Source organism: Acomys minous, assembly GCF_964271855.1.
Source record: "Acomys minous genome assembly, chromosome: 1".
NCBI lineage: Eukaryota > Metazoa > Chordata > Mammalia > Rodentia > Muridae > Acomys > Acomys minous.
In genome coordinates, this window is record NC_140483.1 from 155,811,393 (window position 1) to 155,835,318 (window position 23,926).

The 23,926-nt window shown below is 52.3% G+C and overlaps 2 protein-coding genes and 1 long non-coding RNA gene across 11 annotated transcripts in view; 1 reads left to right on the forward strand and 2 right to left on the reverse strand.

Moving 5' to 3' along the window:
- AKNA (AT-hook transcription factor) overlaps nucleotides 1-2,964 on the reverse strand; it is a 47,496-nt gene extending 44,532 nt beyond the window's left edge. Inside the window, exon 1 of one of the 3 annotated variants that reach the window (XM_084773733.1) lies at nucleotides 2,897-2,964. The gene's annotated coding sequence lies outside the window, so the exon portion shown is untranslated. Of the gene's footprint in view, nucleotides 1-2,372; nucleotides 2,444-2,896 lie in introns of those variants that run through there. The other 2 variants (XM_084773734.1, XM_084773732.1) reach the window with 2 other exon arrangements.
- A 3,124-nt stretch (nucleotides 2,965-6,088) lies between these two features.
- The window catches only part of WHRN (whirlin), an 89,528-nt gene continuing 71,690 nt past the window's right edge, over nucleotides 6,089-23,926 (reverse strand). For 3 of the 7 annotated variants that reach the window (XM_084795030.1, XM_084795031.1, XM_084795025.1), the window contains 6 exons: nucleotides 20,830-20,862; nucleotides 10,748-10,819; nucleotides 9,348-9,867; nucleotides 7,627-7,808; nucleotides 7,129-7,251; nucleotides 6,089-6,832 (listed from right to left, as the gene is read on the reverse strand). In XM_084795030.1, the coding sequence (XP_084651156.1) occupies nucleotides 6,650-6,832; nucleotides 7,129-7,251; nucleotides 7,627-7,808; nucleotides 9,348-9,867; nucleotides 10,748-10,819; nucleotides 20,830-20,862 (1,113 nt within the window). In that variant the 3' untranslated portion in view covers nucleotides 6,089-6,649. Of the gene's footprint in view, nucleotides 6,833-7,128; nucleotides 7,252-7,626; nucleotides 7,809-9,347; nucleotides 9,868-10,747; nucleotides 10,820-20,829; nucleotides 20,863-23,926 lie in introns of those variants that run through there. The other 4 variants (XM_084795027.1, XM_084795029.1, XM_084795028.1 and 1 more) reach the window with 4 other exon arrangements.
- Nucleotides 19,750-23,592, forward strand: LOC311604895. Its single transcript, XR_014781728.1, has 2 exons — nucleotides 19,750-20,683; nucleotides 22,716-23,592. It is a non-coding gene; the product is annotated as an uncharacterized lncRNA (long non-coding RNA).

Sequence of the window (23,926 nt, forward strand, 5' to 3'; positions counted from 1 at the left end):
GGCTCCTCATAAGCAAATGGGCAATTACCAGATAAGGAAGACTCAGAGAGGTCACACAGACAGCCCAAAGCCACACAGCACATTAGAGGCATTCATAAATAGAGTGCTCCCCCCCCCAGATGAGGCTCTAACTTAGGGGATCTTAGACTTGTGCCCCCTCCCTCAAGTACTTGGTCCTTGGCTGTAGTGCCAGGACCACAAGGACACTGACAGCTGGGCGTGCTATCTGGCTTTGATCCCAGCTCCTCTCCGGAACAGGCTCTGGGGTGACGAGTGCTGGCAAGGGTCTAGAGATGGGTAGGGGAGGCCCTGGCAGGAGGGTCTGGCTTAGCAGTCCAGCTGGTTTGGCTGACACTTGGCAGTGGAGACCAGAGCCAAGATGGGGCTATAGACTGGAAAGAGGAGAGACTAGAGACTAAAATGGGAGGCCATGGAGGCAGGAAGCCTTGGCTGTTTTGTTCTGCAACCTCTCTGATACCCTCCCCAGCAGCCAGGGACCCTGGGTAGGCTGAAAAGTGGTACCCCAGAGGTTTATTCTGGAGACACTAATCATGCTCTCTCCAGGCGTCTGGGACCCTGTGCCTCCCCCCAGAGAGTCCACATCACCCTCCAATGTTCCAAACCTCTGCACATACTGCCAGATGAGCCTAAGGGACAAGGCTTTTCTTTGCCCTTCATAGAGACAGCCGTGGGGAGAATGCTTGGTCACTTAAAAGGTGAAAGGGCTGATCTTTTAGAATTCAGGCTAGCCCAGCCCTCACTGCTCGCCACTGAGCTACTTTCTCAGCTGGCATGTGTCTCTCCGACAAGCCTGGATACACAGCCCTTTCTGGTTCCCTCAAGCCACCAACACACTACGCCTGAGTGCAATGCTGCGAACTGCTGAGAAAGCATTGGTTTCACCCATGCACATCCCACACTGAGGGCCTGCTAACCCCAGGGAAGAGCTGTGCGACTTCAGATGAACGATTTAAACTCTCTGCACCTCAGACTGTACCACAGGGACAACAGCATCCACCTAGTGGCAATGGTAAGAAATGAAGTGACAAAATCTAGCAGGGCACCAGGCACTGGGGAGATAACAGCGCCCCTCCCGCCCCCATGCCCCAAACACACATACCTCACTACCTACAGACTCCTGGTACTGTGGCCTGAAATCAGTACTCATTGTGCTAGCTGTTGTCACCAATGCTGTTCTGTCCTTTCACTTGGCTTAATTTTTTTAATCTCTAAACTAAGTTGGGGATGCTGAACAAAAGCTTTCTAAGGTGCAACCCACCTGGGCTTGAAGATGGTACTGGAGGGAATATCACCCTGCCCATTTTCTAGAGGGGTAAACTGAGGTGCTCAGAAGTAAAACATGAGGGTGACTTCCGGCTGCATCTCTAGATCTGCCTAGGGAGGGGGCAACCTGAGGCTCTGGCACACATAAGGTCTGTGGAGTCTCTGAAAGGCCGCTGTGCCCACAGGGGTCCACTGACTGGCACAATGCCCTACAGTTTCTAAGTCTCCTCCTGATGCAGCCAGCTGCGTCTGTAGAGTCCCAGGCCCTCTGGAAAGCCCTCCTCTGGCAGCTGATGAAATCCCCTCTCAAGAGAGCCATGATCACATGGTTCCAATGCAAACCAGCTGGCCTCTGGGAGGAAATACCCGCGTGGGCACTTGTCCCTCCTGCAGAACACGGGGACAGCCAAGGGACAAACCCATACGGCCTGGGACACCCTCAGATTGCTCCCCACATCAGCTGGTCAAATAGCCTGAGGTCCCATTTAACCCACGGCAGCAATTCTATTAACCTCAACAAAAAAACGGCCCCAGCATCAACCCTTACAACTCCAGAAGAGGAACCTGGGAACTTCTTCGGGAAGTCTGTGTGTCTCTAGCCTTAACCTTCATGTTTCAGATTCAGCCTATTTCTTCTGTTTTAGAGGGCAGAAACAATGCCTCTTTTCACCGCAGCGGGCTCAGCTTCTCTTCTGGGCTCTAAAATAGCTCGCATTTGTTTTCAGCAACTTTCCAGTCCAACTTTCTCAAACGCAGAAGGGCTTTTGATTCTCTTCGTCCTGTCCTTTCTTTCAACTTAAGCCTGGGGCAGGAGCGTCAGAAGTCTCGTCCAAGATTTCACAGCAAGCATGCGCTGGCTCTGCCTCCTAGTACAAGGCTGAGTCCAGATTCCTGCCTCCATGCTGTGCGCCTTTGACTAAGCTGCGCCACCTCTCTGTGCCTCCTAACTCGCCCTATTTTGACAAGTCCTCCCGGTCCCTCCCACTGAGGTGAGGAGACAACCCACCACACGCTGTCCCCCACCCCTGCCCGACAAAATAAAGAGAGAGAGAGAGAGAGAAACAACAACAACAACAACAACAACTTGCGTTTGTCATCCCGGGACGGCGCGAGGCTCTGAAGCTGCTTGGCCCAGGAGTTGTTGCCGGGTGACCCAGCCTCACACAAATCCCAGAAGAGAAACGCCCCACCTCCCTAGTCACCAAGCAACAGGGGGCCACGCCTCCTGCCCAAACACAGACTGCAGTCCCGCCAAGGACCACCCCCGGTCCCATGGGACCCTTGCCCGGTAGGCGACCTGCAGGGACTGGAGGACAGAAGCCCACGCCCCCACTGCGCGGAGGTGGAGACTGAGGCCGAAGAGGCAGGACCATGGGTCTGGGTGTACTGGCTTCCTAGGGGTGCGGCTGAGTCCGCGGTCGCATGCTCCGGACTCTCGGAGACTGGATCGGTACCCTCACGCGTCCCACGTGGAGCTATCCAAAGCCTCTCGGGTCCTGCAGTGCCCAATCTGGCAACGCTGTCCGCTCCCACCTCCACCCTCCCAAAGGGGAAACTGAGTCCCCTGCAGCCTGAATTCCACTTCCCCCTCGCGCTCCCGGCTAGGTCTCACCTGCAGCTGCTACCGCGCGCCCTGGTTTCCTGGAGTTGAGCGGCAGACAAAGGCCTCCAATCCGTGCGCGAGGCGGGGCGTGGCTGCTTTGCATAATACCCGCAGCCTGTCCAAGACGGCAGAGGGGCGGGTTCCTGAGGGTGGAGCTTCTGTGAGGTTCACCAATCATTGAGAGGCTGGCGGCTCCGTCCCGCCCCCTCCTAGGCGGTCGTCGGGGAAACAGGTTCCCAGGCTAAATTGGCTGAAATCTCAGATCTACTGGGCGGTACCTCCCTGTGCAAGCCTTCCCTGGGGCAAAAGGGGAAACTGACGGCTGGAGGGAGGATATCTGTGTGGGGTCCATGGAGCCACCGTGAGGTGAGGAAGGAGTCACCAGGTTTGAGCATGGCGATCCGCCGTTTAATAACTGTAGTGAGAAATTGTGCGCTCACTATTTGGTGTTATGCTTCTGTGAGATAGGCCGGGTTACCACCGGTCTTCTGGCCCCAACAACTGATAGATGGACTTGGAAATGCCAGTCAGAGAGGGACGAGGTAGGAATAATGTCTTCCACGGAAGCCACCTCGAACAATGGCAGTGTGGAGTGTCAGACTGGCCTGGGCCCCTGCTCCAGTTCTGTTATTTGCCAATGCAGAACGGCAAACATTCTAACTCAACACTGCTACTTTTGCGTGTGCAGAGCGCGCGAACAAACACATTGCTTCAGCCCCACCAAGACATGGATTTAACAACAGCCTTACTGTCCCTGTGTTTCACCCGGATGTGTGTTCCCCGTGCAGATGACTCCCCTATTGCCTTACTGCCAGACTCTTTGCACACAGCCAACAGCAGCAAGCACAGCATTGGCTGGCTTTGGTCACCAAAGGACGGTTTGGATGTAATGGACCTCCAAAATTAGGTCAGCACTGTGCTCTGCATGTAAAGATGAGAAACAGCTGCAGGTAGTTTACAGGTGGGCAGGCCCACATGGCAGAAGCCTCAAAGTCTTCCTTGTCTAGGCTTCTTCAAGCCAAGGTGGACGTCTGACTCGTCCTCCACCCACCATACAAAATCCCTCACAAGGCACCAGTATGGTTGTCTATCCTGGGGCGCAGGCTGCTGAAGGTCTGAACTTGATCTTCCTAAGTTTGCTACCAAGGAATTTGGAGGTTTAAATTACACTGGAAACCGGGCCTGGTTGCAGGTACCAGAGAGGCTGAGGCAGCCAGATTACAAGTTCAAAGCCAGCCTGGGGGCTACAGAGAGACTCTGTCTCAAAATTAAAAATCTAAAGGACTGGAGATTTTAGCTCAGTTGTAGTGTTACCTAGTCCTGGGTTCAGTCACCAGTACTGCAAAAAATGAGTGAATGTAATTCCCTTGGAATATGGTTAAACAACCGTAAAGAATACACCAGTGGACCCCTTCAGCAGAGCCAGGCTCAAGAATTCTGGAAGAAACAGTGCCAGAAACTCATTCTTCTCCTATTTTTGCCAGGCTTCTGTTCCCAAGGGATTGGATCATGTATGGAGTTGGTGAATTAGGGCCAGGACAAAATATCTGCCCTGTAGTTCAAACAGCAGTCTAGTGACTGGCTTACAATCTCCACGCCAGACAGTAACAGCCTGGAAGCTCTGCATTTGGAACAAACCATAAGGCCCTGGACTAGAGGAGGCAGAGCACTCTTCTGTTACGGTCATGTAGAATCCCTCGGGCACGGCATCCCTGGACCTGTAGCTGTCACCCCATAGCCTGCACTTGTTGTGCAGTTCAGCGTATTGTGCATTTCTGGGCCCAAATGGTGGAAATCTGATCACTTTTGGGGGCCTGTGCTGAACAAGAGCTTCTTACACCCAGGGAAGCTGAGCACAGGGTCACACCTGCCACACTTCCTCGGGAATTGAACTCATGTGTGTTGTTGGGAGCAAAGCCCTCTGTAGTTGGTCAGGGCTTATTCCTTCATGGAGGTACCAGCCCTTACAGGGAAGGGGAGGAACACACCTCTTCCACCAGACATCGTAAGGACAGGAGGAAGTGGCCCTTGGGGCCGGTCCTCAGGCAACAGCCAACTCAAGTTTTGCCACCTTCCCTGGCTGACCCTCCCCCCTACATCTGCCTCCAACCTCCATTTCCATACCTTGGATACTGGAGCAGATGGGTCCTATCTGGGAGGGAGGGCAGGAAGAGTCCAAGGAGTTCATGACCTTGGCTTGGGGCCTTGCCCATCATTAGGCAGGTGTGTCCATCCCTGGCCCTGAGTGGATACACCTCTCAGTCTATCGCTCTGCATGCCCAGGATCCTGCAGATCAAGGCTGAAGGAACCCTCTGGGAAGTACGCTGCGCAGTGGACCTCCTCTCTGTGTCCTTCCTAAAAGAGTCACTTGCCTTTGAATCAGAGCTTCAGAGTGGGCTTCCTGGGGGTGTGCACAAGATGGCCACAGTCTAGCAGGTGTGTGTACGCTCAAGGTGTGTTTGTGTGGGTGCAGGTGTGTACCTGTAATGCACTCTCCCCAGCAGCCAGAGGTCAACCTCAGATGCCATTTGTTTTTGTTTTGTTTTGTTTTTTTTTGAGACAGGGTTTCTCTGTGTAGACTCACTTTATAGACCAGGCTGGCCTCGAACTCACAGCCATCCTCCTGCCTCTGTCTCCCATGTGCCACTACACCTGGCTTCAGATGCCATTTTTAAGGAGCCATTCCTTGTTTGTTGATGGGGAAAGCTGGTTGGCCAGTGAGCCCCAGCGGTCACCCTGTTTTTGCCTCACCAGTGTTTGGATTACAAATGTATGCTTACCATGTCTGTCTTTTTATGTGGGTTCTGGGGACTGAACTCAGGTCACCATGATTGTACAGCAATTACTTCACTGACTAAGCCATTTCCCCAGCCCCGGTGTGTGTTTTCAAACATTCTGCCTACAGCATACTCTACCCAGGAACATATCTGCGTGCCTTAATTTAAAAAAAAGGTAACTTCACATTACTTAAATAAAATTTACCCTCACAGCTTCAGTAAGGTCCTCCAATGGGCAGGTGAGGCCGGCCCAAGTCCTGTCTCCCCTCCCCTTGTATGTCCCCAACTGAGCAGTTGGTGTTCAGTCAGTAGTTGATAGTGTGTGACGTTCTAGGTGCGTCACCAGTCCACCCCTCCCATGTCCCCACGCCAATCGACCTAAGCCCCAGCGCACAGGTGACAGCACAGCACGCTGGCCCCTAATCTTGTTCAGATTTCTTTATTGAAAAATTAAAGTCATAAGCTCTGTATATAAATACACTGACATTGCTGGTCGCCTGCAAGGCCTCTGGGTTAGGCTAGGGGTGCAAAGGGAAGCTGGGGCCTGGGGTCCCCTAAAGCACAGGAAGGGAAATAAATAAATAAATAAATGCCATAGGGACACGGAGCCAGGAGGAAGGGGGTGCAACTGGTGTGAACAGGAGTGCTGGCGGCTCATTTGTGGCACTGAAGGTCCCCCTGGCAGGAAGCAGTCTATAAATTCTTCTGTGACCTCACAGCCAAAGACCAAGGCATCTGGGGGTGGCTGCACCCCCAGCCGGCCCAGAGAAGCGTGCTCTGCCTTCCTTCTCTTCATATAGCATAGTTTTCTTGAGTTCCTACTGTGTTTCCGGCACACAGCTTTTGACCTGACTTTCCGCTTGCCTTGATTGGCTCTCTTTTTCTCCAAGTCTGGGCCAGGGGACCAGGCAGGGTGTATGTCAGGGTTGGGGGGGGGGAGTCTGCTTGTGACCCTGGCCGATAGCCCTGACGTTGGCGCCAACCCTAGAGCATCACGTTGAACTCGGTGACCAGAAAGTCGATGTAGTCTCTCTCCTTGGTCTTGAAGGCCTCGGCAATGATTCGGGCAGCCTCTCTGTGTTCCTTACCCCGAAGCGTCAGTCCATTCACTTCCAGAATCACGTGGCCCACCTTGAGCTGCCCGCAATTATGGGCAGAACCTCCTCGCTGCATAGGGAGACACAAGAGGGGTTCATGTGGGTACCTAGTTTTCACCACCTGCTAAGTAGCTGGTTGTTGCCAATCTAGGGCCCACAGTCCTAGCAAAGTTGGGGTTCTACAGAGCAAGAGGAGGCAGCTTTCCAAGTTCTAGGGTAGGATGGAGTGGGGGTGGGAAGACATGTAAGGGGCCCTGGGTCTGTCTTTAGGGTCTGTGTCACCTCTGGGAATGCAAATCTTGTGGGTGCTGAGGAAGAGCTCCTTAAGATAGGGAGACTTTCACAAGGGGCGCCTCCAGGACATACCTGAATTGTGACGATCCTGGGCAGAGGCTGGCGTGTGTTGGCACCACCCTCAATGGCAATGCCCAGTGTGGCTGCAGTTTTCCTCACACGCACCAGGGTGGATGTTGGCTCCAGCAGGCCAGGCTGCAGGTTGGAGAAGGGTGGCCTTTCTCAGTGGAGGACAGTTGAGCCTCAAATATGACACAGACTAAGCTAAGCACCTGGTGGTGTTGGCTCTTTAAATAGTACCCAAGGCCTAGACTGCCTGATGTGGCAGAGACTTGAATCCCAAGCTCGGCCTCAGACTGCCTGAGCTACCATGCCACATGAAAGTAGAGAACAGCTGCTAGCCCTCGTCACCCACGATCAGGGCAAGATGGGACCCCAGATTCCTAGCACAGTGACCGTTCTGAATCAGTCTTTCCAGCATTGCCTCCTAAGTGTCACATGCTAAGTGTCTCCTGGCTCCCAGGACCTTCCATCCTCCATCAGGGCCCTTTCGTGTACTCCCCCACTCACAGGTTTGTTGGCACCCTCTGTGGTCCTCTCCGTCCGGGGCAGCTCCTTGCCATTCTTGCTCTTAGTGGATGGTGTCTGTCTTCCTCGGCCTGAGGTGCTGGCCTCTGTCTCCCCAGCATCCACACCGCTGTCCTCACTTAGAGTCTGCCCACTGTCTGAGAGCTGAGAGAGTGTGGAGGCTGCTGGGGAGAGGGGAGGGCAACTTGAGGAGGTAATGGAGCTGGGGGCTGGATAGCTAGGAAAACTCATTATGCAAAGATGAAGGGATGCAGGGACTGGAGGGCAAGGGATGGTCCCTGCATCCTCCCCCATTTCCTGACCACGTGACCTGCCAGCAGAGGTTGACCTGATGGTCACTACTTCCAGGACTTCTGCCCAGACCCCCCAACCACTGGCATAAATATGAGAATAGAGGTTAATGGGCTCGCTCAGCATACGCAAGTGGGCTGTTGCTTTTGCTGTTTAAGCTCACATAGTGTCACATTTTAATGATAGATATTTGAATTATGTATAATTTTAATGTCACAGTTTCACAGGAAAAACATTGAAGGTCTGCCGCCTTCTCTGTGAGTGATGTGAGCGGAGTGGTGGACACACATATCCCATTCTCTAGCTAGCAAAGCTGCTTCATTTTACGTATGGCCACTAGACCCTGCGCTGGAGGCTCTTGCTTAAGAATGTGTACTGTGGATCCCGTGGTGGGTAAGAGTGCTGTGCAAGCCTGGGTGAGAGATCCTGTCCTCTCAGAGCTGCCTGCCCTTGCTCTAATCCTGGAGAGCGGTGCAACACAGTCATCACAGGGACAGTGTGCAGGGAGAAGCAGTGGAGGGCTGGCCTGCACTCACGGCTTGAACTCTGCCACTGTCTACTGCGTCTCAAGCTTCACTTGGGAAATGGAGAGAAACAGAACGCTGGCACAGGGCTGATGGGAGGACTCCTGAATTGAGTACAAGCAAGGTGTCTAGTCATTACTGGCTCCCACCATCCTCTGCCTGCTTCATCTACAGAGGTCGCCCTGCTCTTCTCACACCTGCCATGGTACCTCAGGGTGGGGACACAGTGTTCGGCATCTATGAGTATGACCTCAAGTCCCCTGACCCTGCCTGCCTTTTCCTAGGCTACCTAGTCAGGGCTTTGCCCTGTTACATAGCTCCAGGCACCACTTCAGCCACAAGATGGCAGCAAAGCCTAGCTAACTGCTAGCCAGCCAACGCTTCTGCCACCTTCTCATTGGACACCCCTTAGAAAACAGGGGGCACCAGCCTGGAGCTTTGCTGCACTCTGGCCTCTACACACCATTCAGAAGCCCAGTGACTAGGACTGTCACAGCCCTGGAACTCAGCGCCTGCTGTCTGCCAGACTGAGGGGTCAGGGCTCAGTCTTCCAGAGGAGGCTGTGATGCAGTGTCAAGGGGCCCCTAACTCCATCCCCACACACAAACCCCCACCCAGTGATCTGGCAGTACAGCCACTATCTACTCCACTGTCCTAGGGGGAGGTGCCGCTCACTCAGGGAGCAAATGACTAGTCAATGGCAGAAGCAGGATTCAAACTCAAGTCTTGACTCTGGGCCCTCTTCATGTTGACCTTGAGCCAGACCTCATGTAGGCTAGCAGACCCGACCCTTTGGCAGCACCGGGCCCCTACTGGCTGCAACAGGAAGAGTGACCCTAGGGACTAGAGAGGCCTCCCTGTGTCCCGGGGCTGGACAGCCATACTCACTGCGTGTCTGGGGCAGAGCCCGTACTTCATTGACATCGGGCTCACTGTCTGGACGATGCACCTCCACCAGGACAAAGTGCTGGTTTGCACCCACAGGGTCCGGATGGTCAGAGGGTGATGGTGGTGGAAGACAGGCCCCGCTCTCTGCAGGAGAGTTCTTCAGGTGTGGTGGGGACTGGACCCGAGGGAAGGGGCCGATGGGGTGCTGGTTAACCAGGGCCAGGTGGGTATCCAGCGGCTTCCTGGGGTTGGCATGGGAGATGGACGCGTAAATGGGGGAGGAGGGAGAGTTCTGTGCTGACGAAGGCCCTGGAGTGGGTGCAGCGCCCAGCGGCGGGCTGCGATTCCGTGGTGCTGAGAAGACGATGCCTGAGTGGGCGGCAGAAGACAGAGGTGCAGAGTCCTCCCTCCCTGGCTTCCATGTCTGGCCAGGCAGGTGGTCGTGACCTTGAGCCAGAGGTGGTGGGGGAGGAGGTGGCTTGGTGCCAGGCAGATCCTCTGAGGGGAATTTGACATCATCCTGCCAAAAGACCCAACAGGAGTAGAAGTCAGAGCCCATGGTGGCTGGAGAAGAGTGAGCAAGTAAGTGGTGCTGGCCCCAGCAAGGACTCCTTCCCGGCTCCTCAGCTCCTAGCCACACTGCCTTGAATAATGCAACACTCAGTGGAAAACTGCTCCCCACATCTCAGCAGCTGAGGAGCGCCAGGATCTTGGCAGGTGTCTCCGGGGACCCACTTGATTCCTTTGGGAATTGAAGTTCTTGGCATCAGCAGGGGCTCGTCACGAGTGACAAGGCTTAAAGGCAGGAATAAGAGGATAATAACACCGAACAAGCACTTCCATTGTGGGAATGACTTTGAATAGTAGAGGTAGGAGGGAGGGTAGAATAGGAGGAGACACCTGGGGCTGCAGGGTGATGTGGCCTTGGACAGGGCAGGGTGCCCTTCTGAGCATAGTGCACCTACAAGCAGATTAGAAACAGATGAGAGCAGCAGAGTACACAGTGCGTTAACACCATGCCTGAGATGCAGTGTGCCTGGTGAGCAGGGGAAATGGACCATGGCTACCAGTTCCCTTTCCGCTGGCCAGTGTCCACACCTGGAAAGATCTGACAGCCATATTAGGCACTGTCTCAATGCTTGGACTAAATCACTTGACTTCCTCCGGCCCCCAACTATGAGCAAGGTGCAGGATTTTCATCTCTATGTTACAGGCACAGAGAGGCTAAGAAGCTTGTCCAAGGCCACACAGGCGACAGAGAGGTGGGATCAGAACCCAGGCCATCAGCTGGGTTGGTGGTCTCTTGGCAGAGACTCTAGCCCCCCCACTCACCCTGTGTCCCCTCTCTGTGGCTATCCCCAAGAGGAGCTCAGGAATCCATGAGCAAAGCAGGGCCTTACCACAGACACATCCGGGAGAGTGTTAGCGTTGCCTTGGGGAGTCTCACCGGTTCCCTCCAGGTCTAATGTATTCTAAAAATGGACAAGAGACATGCTGAGCAGGCAAGAGCTGAGAGGAGAGCCCGCCTTTTTCCCAGGACCCAGAACATATGACTTATGACACCTTCCAATGGCTGAGGCAACCCTGACAGACCCCACTCTGAAGATATCTGCCTTACCCATTCAAAGCAATAGTGACTTTTTCTGTTAGTCACTTTGAAGTAAAATTTTCTTTATTATTTTAAGACAGGATCTCATGTAGTCCATGCTGGCCTCACTTAAAACTTACTACATAGCCTAGGATGGCCATTAATTGATTCTCCCTTCAGTCTGCCAAGTGCTGGGACTCAAGGCGTGTGCCAGTACATTCAGTGTATATGATACTGCGAACTGAGCCCAAGTCTTTGCATACAACAAAAATGCACTCTATAAACCGAGCTACAGCCCAAGCCATGAAGTCAGTGTTTTTCTTTGGGCCTTCCTGATCTTTTTCAGGCCTTTGTTAAAGCACCTGGAGATGCTGGCGATGGCTTTGGCTTCAGCCTTAATGTTGTGCTCAACAAATTCGGCACTCCCAAAGCTAGCAGCAAACAGAATGCTGGGGGGCGGGGCACGCATAGCAAATGAGGTGTGTAAAGAAAGGGTCCTGTTCCTGATTAGTGGCTTTAACCCCAAAGGCGTAGCTTAATGTGTAAGTGGATTCCATCTTACAAAATATCCATGTCTTTTCTTCCTTCACAGTGTGTGTGAGAGAGGTGGGGGCAGGAAAGGAGGGAGAAACACACACAGATTTAAACCTCAGAGGGCATCGTGTGGCTAATTGGGGGAATAGAATACCCTTGCGGGGGGGAGCATCAACCAAGGAAGGCTTCCTAGATGGGGCAGGGTTGGACACGGGGTCTATGTGTGAGCAGGAAGCCATGTTTCAGACACTGGGAATTGTGTGTACATAATCAGGGAAGAATACCAAGGATGCTTGAGGCGTTCCTTCCAGCTCCTCACCATGCTTGGACTTGAGCTTGAGGGCAGTGGGTTGCCTCGGAGATGAGGTCAAGTTTGCTTTCCACAAAGACGATTCCTTTTGCTCACGTCCCCTTTCTGCCAAGTGGGAGCATGGCAGGCCCTGTGGCTAGCTCTTTGCTTTGGTTTGGCTGTAGACACGCTCTGCTGGCTCCCAGGTCACCTGCTGAATGGGGTCTACCTGAAAAGCCCACCCTTCCCCTTGTTCCCCTTCCCTTTTCTCTCACTCCTCACTGCTCCCCCACTTAGCAGCCAGACAGTCCTTGGAAAAGAAATCAAGTAATGTTTGTCCCCAGCCCAGGCAAAGCCCTGGGGCCTTAACATGTCACATGGGAGAAATTCCAAAACCCCAATTCACTGTTGCCTGCATAACTTGGCCCTTTCTTGCTTCTTCTCTTGAAGACGTCCTATCAGCCCCAGGGCCTTTGCACTAGCTGTCCTGCCACCTGTACCATTCATGACTCACTTCCACCTTTCCTTTGGTTCTTGCTGCCTGAGGCCTCCCAGACCAGCTGTCTACATGGGCACCATACCATCGTCTGTCTATCCTGACCCAGCCTGACCCCGTTCCACTTTTCTGTATACAGGTCACAATGTGGCTCTATTATCTCTTCTTCCTGCTGGCTATAAACTCAGGCAGGATGTGAGCCGCTGTGCCTTCAGAACTGAGGCTGTTGGGTCAATATCTGCCAGGTAAGGGAATGTCTATGAGTGAATGGACTGCTTGTTTGAGCTGCTGGGGACAGGAGCTGAGCATGCTGGGAGTTGAGGAGGGAGCTGTACTGTTCTTTGTAGGGGCCAGTAATGATAGTTGGAACAAGGGGCATAAGCTGTGGACAGAAGGCACAGATTCCATTGCCCTGAGGCAGGGCCGCCTGTGTGTGGATTCCTTTCTCAGAAGTTTCAAGTATTCTGGGGGGTGTCAGAGGCAAGTGTTTGTAAAGACCAGTGATGAAGCCACAGGACTGACAGGACTGGGTCCTCTTCTTAGGCCACCCCAGAGCTTTTCTTGAGCTCACATCCTTGCTACTTTTCCAGCTTGATGACATCATACCTACCCCAGGGCCTTTGCACAAGCTCTTAAGTGCTGCCTCTAATGGCAGTGTGACAGCAGGCCAGCTGTAGAGCCTCTCTGTGCCAAACTGTAAAATGGGTAGCCGACCATGCCGTGCTGCTGATCCTGTAACCCTAGGTGGCTCTTTCCACGGGGCCTGGCACTGTATTTTGGAAGCCCAGGAAGTCTTGCAAACTGTCCCCACAGTGAAGGGTACCATGATCCCTGGGCGTAAGTCTCTCAGAGGGAAAAAGTAATGGAGCCTCCCCATAATCCCTTGCCAGTTGTCATCAGCACAGTGCTTCCTAGACATATCACAAGTGGGTGGGCGTCAGAGAACCCCTCCTAGCTAAGGTGAGTGGTGAGGCCATTTTGTCCATGCAGATCTTTCCCAGGAGTCCACAGTCAAGCTCTGGCCTCAGAATCTCCAGTGTCTACTCCAATGAGAGAAGCCTGGCTGTAGGCACACATGGCCAGTGTCATCTGCTGTAGAAGATGCTGAGGAGTTAGGGTGCGGCTCAGATGACTGCAATTGGCCAAATGTGCCCTTTTCTGGGGAATGAGAAACATGGGGCATCATTCAGTCACTCAGCAAACACTGACCATTATTTAGGAGGAAAGGGAAGGGTTTGAGGGTCATGTAAGAACTAGGTGTTTGGCTCTTCTTCATACCTCACTGTGTGCCCTTTCCCACACCCCTGAGGTAGGCACCATGGCTGGCTCTCCCCTATTATCTGTTATCTCTCCTGTGACTACAGATCTTAGAGGAATGTGACAGGTCCAAGGTTGCATTGCCATTGTCAACTTGACACAGGCTAGAGTCATCCAGAGGGACCTTTGAGAAAAGGCCTCCATAAGATGGGGCTGTAGGCTATCCTGTAGAGCAGTTTCTTAATTAGTGATCGATGGGGAAGGGCCCTGCCCATTGTAGGCAGTGCTACTGGGTTCTATAAGAAATCGAGTTGAGCAAGCCATGGGGAGCAAGCTAGTGAGCAGCACCCTTCCATGGCCTCTACGTCAGCTCCTGCTTCCAGGCTCCTGGCTGGCTTAAGTTCCTGTCTTCCTTCAGTGATGGGCTATGGGTGTGGAAGTGTAAGACAAATAAACCCTTTCCTCCCCAACTTGCTTTTGGTCATGGTGTTTCATCATAGCAATAGTGACCCAAACTGAAACAGCCATTCTATAGTAACTTGGGCAACTGAGCCAGCTCTGTGTCATACCACCCTGGAATTGCACAGAGCCCCAGTGTTTCAGGTGGGGGAGAGGACAAAAGTGGAGCATACAGCAGGCAGCTCCTTGGAGCACAGTGTAGCGAAGCCAGGCTCCATCTGCCAGATGCAGACACACTGGAGCTCCAAGTCCCCAAGTCATGTTCCTTGTTCATCTGAAGTAGCTGCGGACAGCCTGGCCAAGAACTAGGGCAGCGCAAGCAGAACTCCAAAAGCAGGCTGTAAGGTCTGAAGCCACAGTGCATGTCTGCATGTCCTGGATACTGCATCTCCTGTTTTGCTCATGCCCTCAAGGGCTGGCAAGTCATGAAACTCCTTCTGTTCTATAGCCTAGCCAGAGGCTTCTGAGAGGGTAGGTCACATGTCCAAAGTCACACATCAGGAAGGGCTGCTTCCCACTCAAGCCAAGAGGTCTGTAAAACCCTATCCCACTGCCCCCTTCTCCATTCTCCTCATGGATGTGAGGGTTCAGAGCAGCCCCTCCCTTATATTTGAGTGGGTCCAACAAGGGTCCAGATGCTCACACATCAGGCTTAGGGTAATGGAAATTTGAAGGGAGGGGAAAGTGAAATGAATGACCAGGAGCATTCCTTGTGCTGACTTCCACCGGGGTACCCGAGGGCAGGTAATGCCTGGTTTGGATATCATCAAAGGCCAGGTGCAGCTCAGGTGCCCAGAGCCACCTCAGCAAAATAAGGCTCCTCCCCACACCCGAAGCCCTCCCCAAGCCATTCTACTTTCTGCCTCCTGCTCCTTTGCTTACATAAAGGTGCTATTTTCAGCTCTTTGTTCTCCCAGCTTTGTTACTCCCAAGTCAGGCCACTCTCCACTCCTCCCCCACCACAAAATGCACCTAAGGTCTGAAACTGGAAGGCCCATCTTGATTCTGTATAAAGAGAAACTGAGGCACTGAGTTATAAATGCTTCCAGAAGACCACTGGGGTGTGTGTGTGTGTGTGTGTGTGTGTGTGTGTGTGTGTGTGTAGGGAATGTGAGGGGTGTGGCATTAGATTTCTGCATGAGTGAAGAAGAAAGGGGAAGAGAAGAGACCTTACAGGGAAAGGTATGAGTAAGAGGGAAGGTGAGGTGAGGTTCCAAAGAAAAGACAGGGTGGGGGTAAGGCCAGACAGCTCAGCAATGGGAAAATCAGAGGCACAGAGAAAAGAAAAGCAAAGTTGCAGCATGACGGGGTGTCTGTGTGCGCACAAGAGGGGCTGGTTTGAAAACCGCTTGTCACCCCAAGAAAGGTAGAGATGGTGATGTGATAAGGGAGGCAGAAGCTCTGCCATTGCTTCCAACAGTGTTTCCTTCAGTCAAAGCTAGGAACTGGGGTCTTTTGTGGTTACTCCATCAGCCCCAGATCAAGAGAGCAGAGAGCTCTCTGGGAAGGAAGGGCACATTCACCTCACAGGGCAGGACAAGGTGGTAGAGAGTCATATTACAACCCAGCAGGGATGCTGCTGGCCAGCCCTTGCTTCCTTCAGCTGAGCAGACACCTGTCCCTGCATCTCCCTCCCTTGTCCTGAGAAAAGGATGACACATAGTAGAAAGAAAGCACGACCGACCCACAATCGCCAGGTCAGGCAGAACCCTTAGGATAAATGTTGAAGGGGAATCAAAGTTCTGGATAGAAGGGAACACGGGGACAGAGAGCCTGGCTCAGAGCCTCCTTCCATCAGGACTGAAGGCAGTCACTGTCACCCAGGGGGAAGTCCCAGATCTTTGCTGTCACAGGTGGGCTGTTAGCAGCTTCCCATTCTGTGGTTCCTGATGCAGGGCTGCACTTCCTTACCAGGAGACAGCAAGCAGTTCTGTCACCACTGTGCTCCCATGTTTTGAGAGGTGCGCACCATCAGTTAAATGTTTTGTCCTCCTCTGTGCTATATTCCTAAATAGTTAAAGCTGCTGCCCTGAGCCAAGGCTCCATCAGCCTGGGGCTCACACAGAGAAGTCACTTGAAGCTAGCATCCTGCCCACATGCCAACTAGAAAGCACTTTTTGGGGGGCAGCAGAGATCAGCCCAGCTCACAGCTTTGGCTGCATTTGATGGGAACAGCCCCCTAGCACCCAAAGTCCTCACACAGGCAGGCAGGTGGTCTGAAAATCCTTGGGCAGGACAGAATAGCGCTGGAAAGAAGGGAGCTGTTATGATGGATTGAGGTGAGTAAAGCCCTGGGGGTGCTAATACCTCTGGTGAAGGGATGGTTCGTGGGTGCTGGGGCAGGTGTGAGACCTGCTAGATGAAGTGTTCTTAGCTGAGAGGACACACATTGAAATTACGGTGGAGCAGGCAGCTTCCTGGCATGGGACACTGTTTTGAATCTGAGATGTCTCCCACAGCCTCATGAGGACTTGGGACTGTGACCCAATCAGTGGATTCATTCTCTGATGTGTTCAAAATTATATGGCATAATTGGGACATGGTGAGGAGAGGAAGCAGGGCCTAGTTGGAGGAAGTCATGTCACTGGGGTGTGTGCCCTTGAGTCTGTATCTTGTCCTAGCTTTTTCCTGTATTCCCTCTTCACTGCTTCCTACCCGCCCGCCCCCCCCCCCCCACACACACAAGGTAAACAGCTTCCCTTTTCCATGTCCTGGACACAACGATACTCTGCCCACAGGCGTGGGGTTGAGCAACGATGGGCTGAACTTTCTAGAGCCATGAGCCAAAATAAGTCTCCTCCTCTTTCATTATGCCAGGTGATTTGTCACAGCACAGAAGAGCAAGCCAACTTGGCATGGCATGCCAGCTCACCAGGGACCTACACAGTGCCCACTGCTCCCCTGGCCTTCTGTACACCCAGGTGCCTCTGGCCCCACATCCTATCACCCCCAACACCATTCTCCACGTGTCCTTCGGCTTAAGTTAAAGTTCCTAAACTGTCTTGCTTCATTTAGCGTCTGACTTGATGCCAAACTCTAGATCTTAGTTTGACCTGCGATGGTCATTGGCCTGGCTCTGTTCTCTCATACATCCTTAGGCACTGAATTAGTAGACTGACTGCATAGGGTGCTACAGATGGAACCAGGGCCTGGCTCATGCTAGCATTACTAAGATGCAGTCTTAGTCCTTATGTAGGTCCATTTATCAAAATCTTCTTCCTCTTTGGCTTGTGAGCTCCAGGTAGGTAGGCTGGATGGTAGGGAGGGCTTACTAACAAACATTGCGTGGCAAGCGCAGGCTGAACAAATGAGTGAACGAATGAAGGGTCTCCTCCTGAAGAAATGAGTCTATCAATGCAACAAGTCAGTCCCGAGGCAGAGGACAGAGAAAGCCCTCTGCTTCCTTGTCCCATGTCTCCTAGTGACAAGCAGATGTCATCCCATCCAGAGTGGCTTGAGTCTCTCTCCCTCACTGTGCTCCAATGAGGGGGCAGGAACAGGCCACAGAGGGAGCTGATGCAGCAATGCTAGGAGCCCCTTTTGTTTGCCACCCTGTAAGAAGGAAGAGCCTGTGTGGCCTTCAAGGTTGGGGTACCATCCCGACACCTTGGGCAGCTACAGGGCTCCACTCCAGACATGGGAGAGGTGTCTCAAACCAGGCAGAGAAACCTGAGTGATAATTAGATTTTGTTAGTTGTTATGAGTGAGCAACAGTGGCCTTGACCTCTGATCCTGTTCTGTACAATCCTTACAGTAGTAATGTGGTCAGCTTTCGTGCTCCCCACACAGGACCTCTCAGTTCCTCTGGGCAACCAAAGGACATCAGGTATTTCCCATCCACAGATGTGAAAACTGAGGATCAGAAAGCTTTTGCCACCTGCTCAAGATGACCCACTATGAGTCTGGAGAGCCAAAGCCAGTTGGTAGGATTTGCAGCCTTGATAATGAAACATCAGCCCTGGTCACACTAAAGACGCAGAAATGGCTGGCAGGCACATCTTTTCTCGCCCGCTTTCAGGCCATCGATTTCTACAGGGAACATGATGCTGGTTAGAGGCTGGAAAAATAAAAAGTAAAAAGCTCCAGCTTGAGTGGTAGAAAAGCGAAAGGGGATGATGTTATTTGTCCATGGGCGGGGTGGGGTTGGGGATTTCCTTGATTGACAGCTTCTGCTCTGAGCAGATGTTACTGCACAGAGGACCAAGTGTAACCTAGGAATGATCGCTGTATCACGTGACCCAGGGAATCTGGGTTCAGTGGAAACTGATTCTATTTAGGATGCCTGGGCCTCTGGGTCACCGTCAGCCAGGCTCCAGGATAAGGTGCACTTCCCTCAGACACAGAGGCAAATGGTGGAAGACAATCTTGTGGGTAATGGTAGGCGGTCCTGGGCTTCCGCTGGTAGCACGTAGTTCCTGCCTGTTCTCCCAATACTCTCCCTTCTGCTGGGGAAGTAAGCTCAGGCAGGGGTCAGAACAGCAAGGCTGGTGTTTTTGACGAGGTAGGTACTTTAAGTTCTGTGGGAAAAGGAAGGAATGGGTTTTGCTCTCTTCTGCTGATGCATAGGGCTGCTTGTCTGTCTGCATTCCTGCACTGGAAGCTGTGCTCCAGTCCCTGGTGCCTGGTTGGGGGTAAACTTCACTTCCATCTCTTTCTCTCCTTGCTATATAGCTCTTGCTCAGATGTGGAGCTGGGGGACACGGCCACCCATGCCCTCCTGAATACTTTTTAGCACCTGCGTAGGTTTGAATGAAAACGGCCTCATGGGCACAATTAGGTGTGGCTTTGCTGGAGTAGGTGTGGCCTTCCTGGAGGAAGTGTGTCATTGAGGATGAGCTTTGAGGTTTCAGATGCTAAGCCTGGCCCAGTGCCACACTCTCTTCCTGCTGCCTGCTGATTCAGCTACCACGCCTGCTTGTGTGTTGCCATGACAATAACAGACTAAACCTCTGAACTGTAAGCCACCTCCAATTGCCTATTTCCCTTCATGAGACACCACCTCTCAATAGAATGGATACTTAGAATCTGAGGAGCCATGGAGATCTGCCTTAGGCTTATAAAGGGGAAACTAAGGCCAGAGTGGAGAAAGAGCTTCTTCAAAGGCATGTGGCACTGAAGGGACAAAGTGGTGTTAGAATGTCCTGTGAAACATGCTTCTGGGTGGGGAGGTGGTATCCTTTGGTCTCGTTCCAGGTTTCTGTGTGTGTAGGATCTGAGGCTGCCATGTGCTAGAGGCATGGCAAGAGATGCTAGGCCATGGCAGCTCATGTGCAGGAAGAGCTGGCACCTGCTCATCACTGTATCTCTTAGCAACCTGGCTGTAGCATCTCCACAGAGCCATTGCTAATTCCTGGGAATGTGTCTGTGAGTTCTTGTCTGCTCTCAATAATCAGAGATCTGATTAAAAATAAGCCAGATTAGGGTTGTCATCTTGTTCCTAGTCAAAGTCTTTGGTGTATGACCTGCTGGTTCGTTTCTCACCCTGTTCTGGCACCACAGTGTGTAGACGCAGGAGGCATGCTCCAACCTCAGGACCTTTGCATATGCTGTTGCTGCTGTCTGAACTGCTCCTCCCTCCAAATGTGAGTGTGTTTGTGTGTGTGTGTGTGTGTGTGTGTGTGTGTGTGTGTGTGTGTGTGTGACCTACTTCAGGTCTTCCTCACGGGTGCCTTGCCAGTCCTCTCCCAGCCTCAGGTACCCTGCCTTCTTTTACTAGTTTCTTCAGTTCGTATCACCTAGTGTGCCTGCCACTCATCTCACTGCTCCGTCATTTCTGCTGGTCCCTGAAGAAAGCATCTTTATTATTCTCTGATGCACTGTAGTACCCCGGCTGCACACAACACATGACATGCACCACACGAAGACTAACAGAAAGGAAAGAAAAGGAGGGAGGGGGAAAGACAGATGGCATATCAACCAACAGACAGACTGCAAGGTGATGCTCAGCAAACAACTTTAGGAAGAGCCAGGGTCAGAGGACAGGGTTCACAACACCACGCAAAGGCAAGTGAGCCAGGGACCTGGTCCTGACTTGGTCTCTGTAGCGAGCAGTGTGACCTGGTCTCTCTCAGTGAGCAGTGTGACCTGGAAGAAAGTTGATTCTCCTCTCTGAGAGTCAGTGTCCTTCTCTGTAACACGAGGGCCTTATCACACATGACCACTGGGAAGGTCACAGAGGACATATTTGAGAAACACTGGGGCTGTTGCCTTAGGGAATGCTCACACATCCCGCCTATTATGAGCAACAAAGGCTCCAGTATCCACAGGGACGCAGGTGTGTGCTAAACTCCAGGGATCCAGCAGTGACCAGATACGGTCACTTCCCTCAACCACTGATGACCAAATAGGGGCAACTGACCACACCTCTCCTGTTCATGAAAGTACAGTGAGGCAACAGCTGGAAGCCTCCCATCTAAGAGGGTCAGGGAAGGCTCCCTGTATGATCTGCCATCTAAGCTAATGGTCCAGGCCATGGGAAACACAGGAACAGGCCATGGGAAGGAGAACATCCCAGACAGGCAGAAGCCATGACATATGCAAAGGCTGCTAGTGCTCTCCACTGCACAGGACAGAAAGGCTCATTTTCCTTCTACGGATCCTAAAACTAACCTCAGAGAGGCAGAACTACTTCTTGAGGTCACACATCAAGTGACTGGACTAAGCCAGGATTTGAGTAGAGAGGCCATTTTCCAGAACCTGAGGCCACTTATGAGGTAATGACCAGGAGACAGACTGAGCAGCAAGAACACAGTTTCCAGCCAGGACAAGTGCAGAGGTCAGGGGTGGCCCGGAGGGCTCAGCCCCCACCTCTGCCCTGCCTAAGGGACTCCCAGCTCCCCACCCTGCAGAAGAACGGTACCTCCATCAGGTCTATAAGCCACAGCAGCCGCTCCTAGGAGGGTAGATGGGCAAAAGGCAAAGGGCAAAAACAAACAAACAAACAAACAAAAACATAAAATAAATGTCAGGGGATCAAGAGGCCTCAGCATAGCTGGCAACACACACACACACACACGCACACACACACACATACACACACACACACACACACACACACACACACACACACACACACACACCCCTACTGAGTGGAACAACAGGGTCCTCAGAGAAAAGCTGCTCTGGGGAGCTGACCTTATCTTTGTGCAGGGGTGGAGTGGGATGGAGTGGGGTGTCTCCAGAGGTCAGCAACTTGGGACAGGCGTGGTGCCAGCATTTCCATTCATAGATGGAAAGGCAGGCTAAAAGGGAGCAGTTTGTCCCAGGTCATACCTGCTGAGGACAGGGGGAATCTGCTCGGAGACTTGGATCCAGCAGTCTAGGCCCTCACGGACCTGCTGCAGACCCTAGGACTGGGCCTCAAATCATGCTAGGGAAAGTCCCTGGGAAGGGGCAAGGGGGCGGGGCAGACACCCTCAGCCCAGTGTCTTGAGGAGCCTTTCAGTATTTATGGGCCCATTGAAGGCGTCTCTGAGGGGGTTGCCCAAGTAGGAAAGGCATCAGGAAAGGGAAGGCTTTATCTGCCCCCAGGGGTGTGGCCACATCCCAAGGACTCCTGTTCTCATCCTTAGCTCAAGAGGGCTGCTTTTCTTTTTCTGTTCTCCCTATACCCTGGGGACTTGGCAAAACAATTCCCCTACATGGGAGGGACCTCAGCTGAGGCACAGAGAGGTAAGGGGACTTTCTTACTGCAAGCTTCTCAAACTCCATCCTGGGAGCTCATCCCTTCTTAGAGGAGCTGAGTGTGAGCCCTCTTCTGACATTCCTGGGTACCCTGATTGGTTATGGATTCTGAGCAGCACCCATTTTAGCAACTGTGAAAAGGACTTAAGGGTGCTCTACCATCTGCCCTGAAGCTGCTTGCGTAGAGCCACTTTTGCTGTGAGATGTACGCCCAGTGTGCTGGGGCCTTGCTGGTGCTGTTCTCCGCTAGTCAAGCAAAGATTTCTCAGGGATGTAAGGTCATTGCTGGGCTGCAGCCGCAGGTCCCTCTGCTCTTTGCAAAGCTCTATCCAGACACAGTGGTACCTCTTGTCCTATACCCTGCTCTGTTTTGGGGACCTCAGGTTGCCACAGACAGCGATGGCAGGACCTTACGCATGGGGAAACTGAGGTGTAAGGAGACCAGGACTTGAACCCAGATTTCCTGCCTCCTAGACCAGAAAAGACATCCTCACTGTGGTGCTCTGGTCCTGACTATCCAAGAGCTGCAGCCTGTATATAGCTCTCCGGGTTTTAGAGCTGTGCTCTGTGGCTCTCAAAGCTCCACATGGACATTTTAAGGTCAAGGTCACAAAAGTCAGACTCAGAGAAAAGTAGAATGCAGACAAGGGCCCATAGCCTGAAATCGCCTCATTGTGAGGTGCAGTGCATCCGAAGCCTGTGGCTGGAGCAAACCCAGCAGCAAGGGGACAGGGCCTCTGGCTTGCCCTGGAAGTGCTCTGCACTTCTGGGGACTTGAAAACCAGATGTTGGAACATCCAGAGCCCTGGAGGAAGGCACAGCAATCTCTGGGGTCACCTCAGGAAGGGGCAAGGACCCTTGAAGATGAAAGAGATGAGGTTAAGATCCTTCAGACCTTAGAGACCTAGTGTTAAAGAGAGGCCACGTGAGGAGCCAGCATCTGCAGGAGTTAGGGCTGCTCTCTGTGGTTCACCAGACAGCCACTGGGAAACTCATCCCTCCTAAAGCTCAGGCTGCCACTGCACTTTCAGAATCATCTATACGACACTTTTCTTTTCACAGGTGACTATACGGGGCTCTGGGCTGCTCTGGGCCTCCAGGCCACCTGCTCTTCTTCCTGTAGGATACCTGGATGTCCCCTAACTTAAGACACAAGACATTTATTTGGTGTCAGGCATGGTGGCACATGCCTTTACTCTCAGCACTCAAGAGGCAGAGGCAGGTAGAGCTCTGTGAATTTGAGGCCAGCCTGGTCTACATATCAAGTTCTAGGCTAGTCAGGACTGCATATGTTTCTAAACAAAAAGAAAAACAACAACAAAAAGCCAAACAAAAGAAAACAAGCCGGGCATGGTGAAACACACATTTAATCCCAGCACTTAGGAGGCAGAGGCAGGTAGATCTCTGTGAGTTTGAGGCCAGCCTGGTCCTAGTCTACAAAGCAAGTCCCAGTACAGCGAGAGCTATTACACAAAGAAACTCTGTCTCTAAAAATCAGCAAACAAACAAACAAACAAAACCCAAGGCGCTTGCCCTTGAGAATCCTGGAAGCAGAACCACATTCCAGTGTGAATTAAATGCTGTACTGGGGGCTGCTGAGTTAGCAAGAAAGCCAGTCCGTGCTCCGCAGACAACTGGTGGCCTCTGGTGAAACCCAGAGCCACATTCCAAACCACCACGACCAACACTGTGTCAGTGCTGACCCTGCGCTGAACACCATTCCTTCCCCATTTGATCTTCCTGTGAACTGCAATTGTGTAGTTTTTGTTTTGTCCAATTATCCTTCACATTTTTTTTTTATCATGTGTGTATATTCACACACATGTGCAAATCAGAGGACAACTTGCAGGGGCTAGTTCTCCCCGCCCTATAGGTTCCAAGGACTGAACTGGTTTAGTGGTAGGCAAGCACCTTTATTGTCTGAGGCATCTTGTTGGCCGCTAACTATCCCATTGAACAAAAAGCAGCTGGTGGCGTGGTGGTGTGCGCCTTTAATCCCAGAACTCTGGAGGCAGAGGCAAGAGGATCTCTTTGAGTTCAAGGCCAGACAGGCTTACAAGTGAGTCCAGGACAGGCACAGCTACACAGAGAAACCTTGTCTCCAAAAAACAAACAAACAAACAAAAAACAAACAAACAAACCAATACAATAATTACAACAACAACAAAACCCAAAAACCAAACCAAACCAAACAAGCCATTTAAAAAAAACCTTTTTTGCTGGGCGTGGTTGTACACACCTTTAACCCTAGCACTTTGGAGGCAGACTGCTGT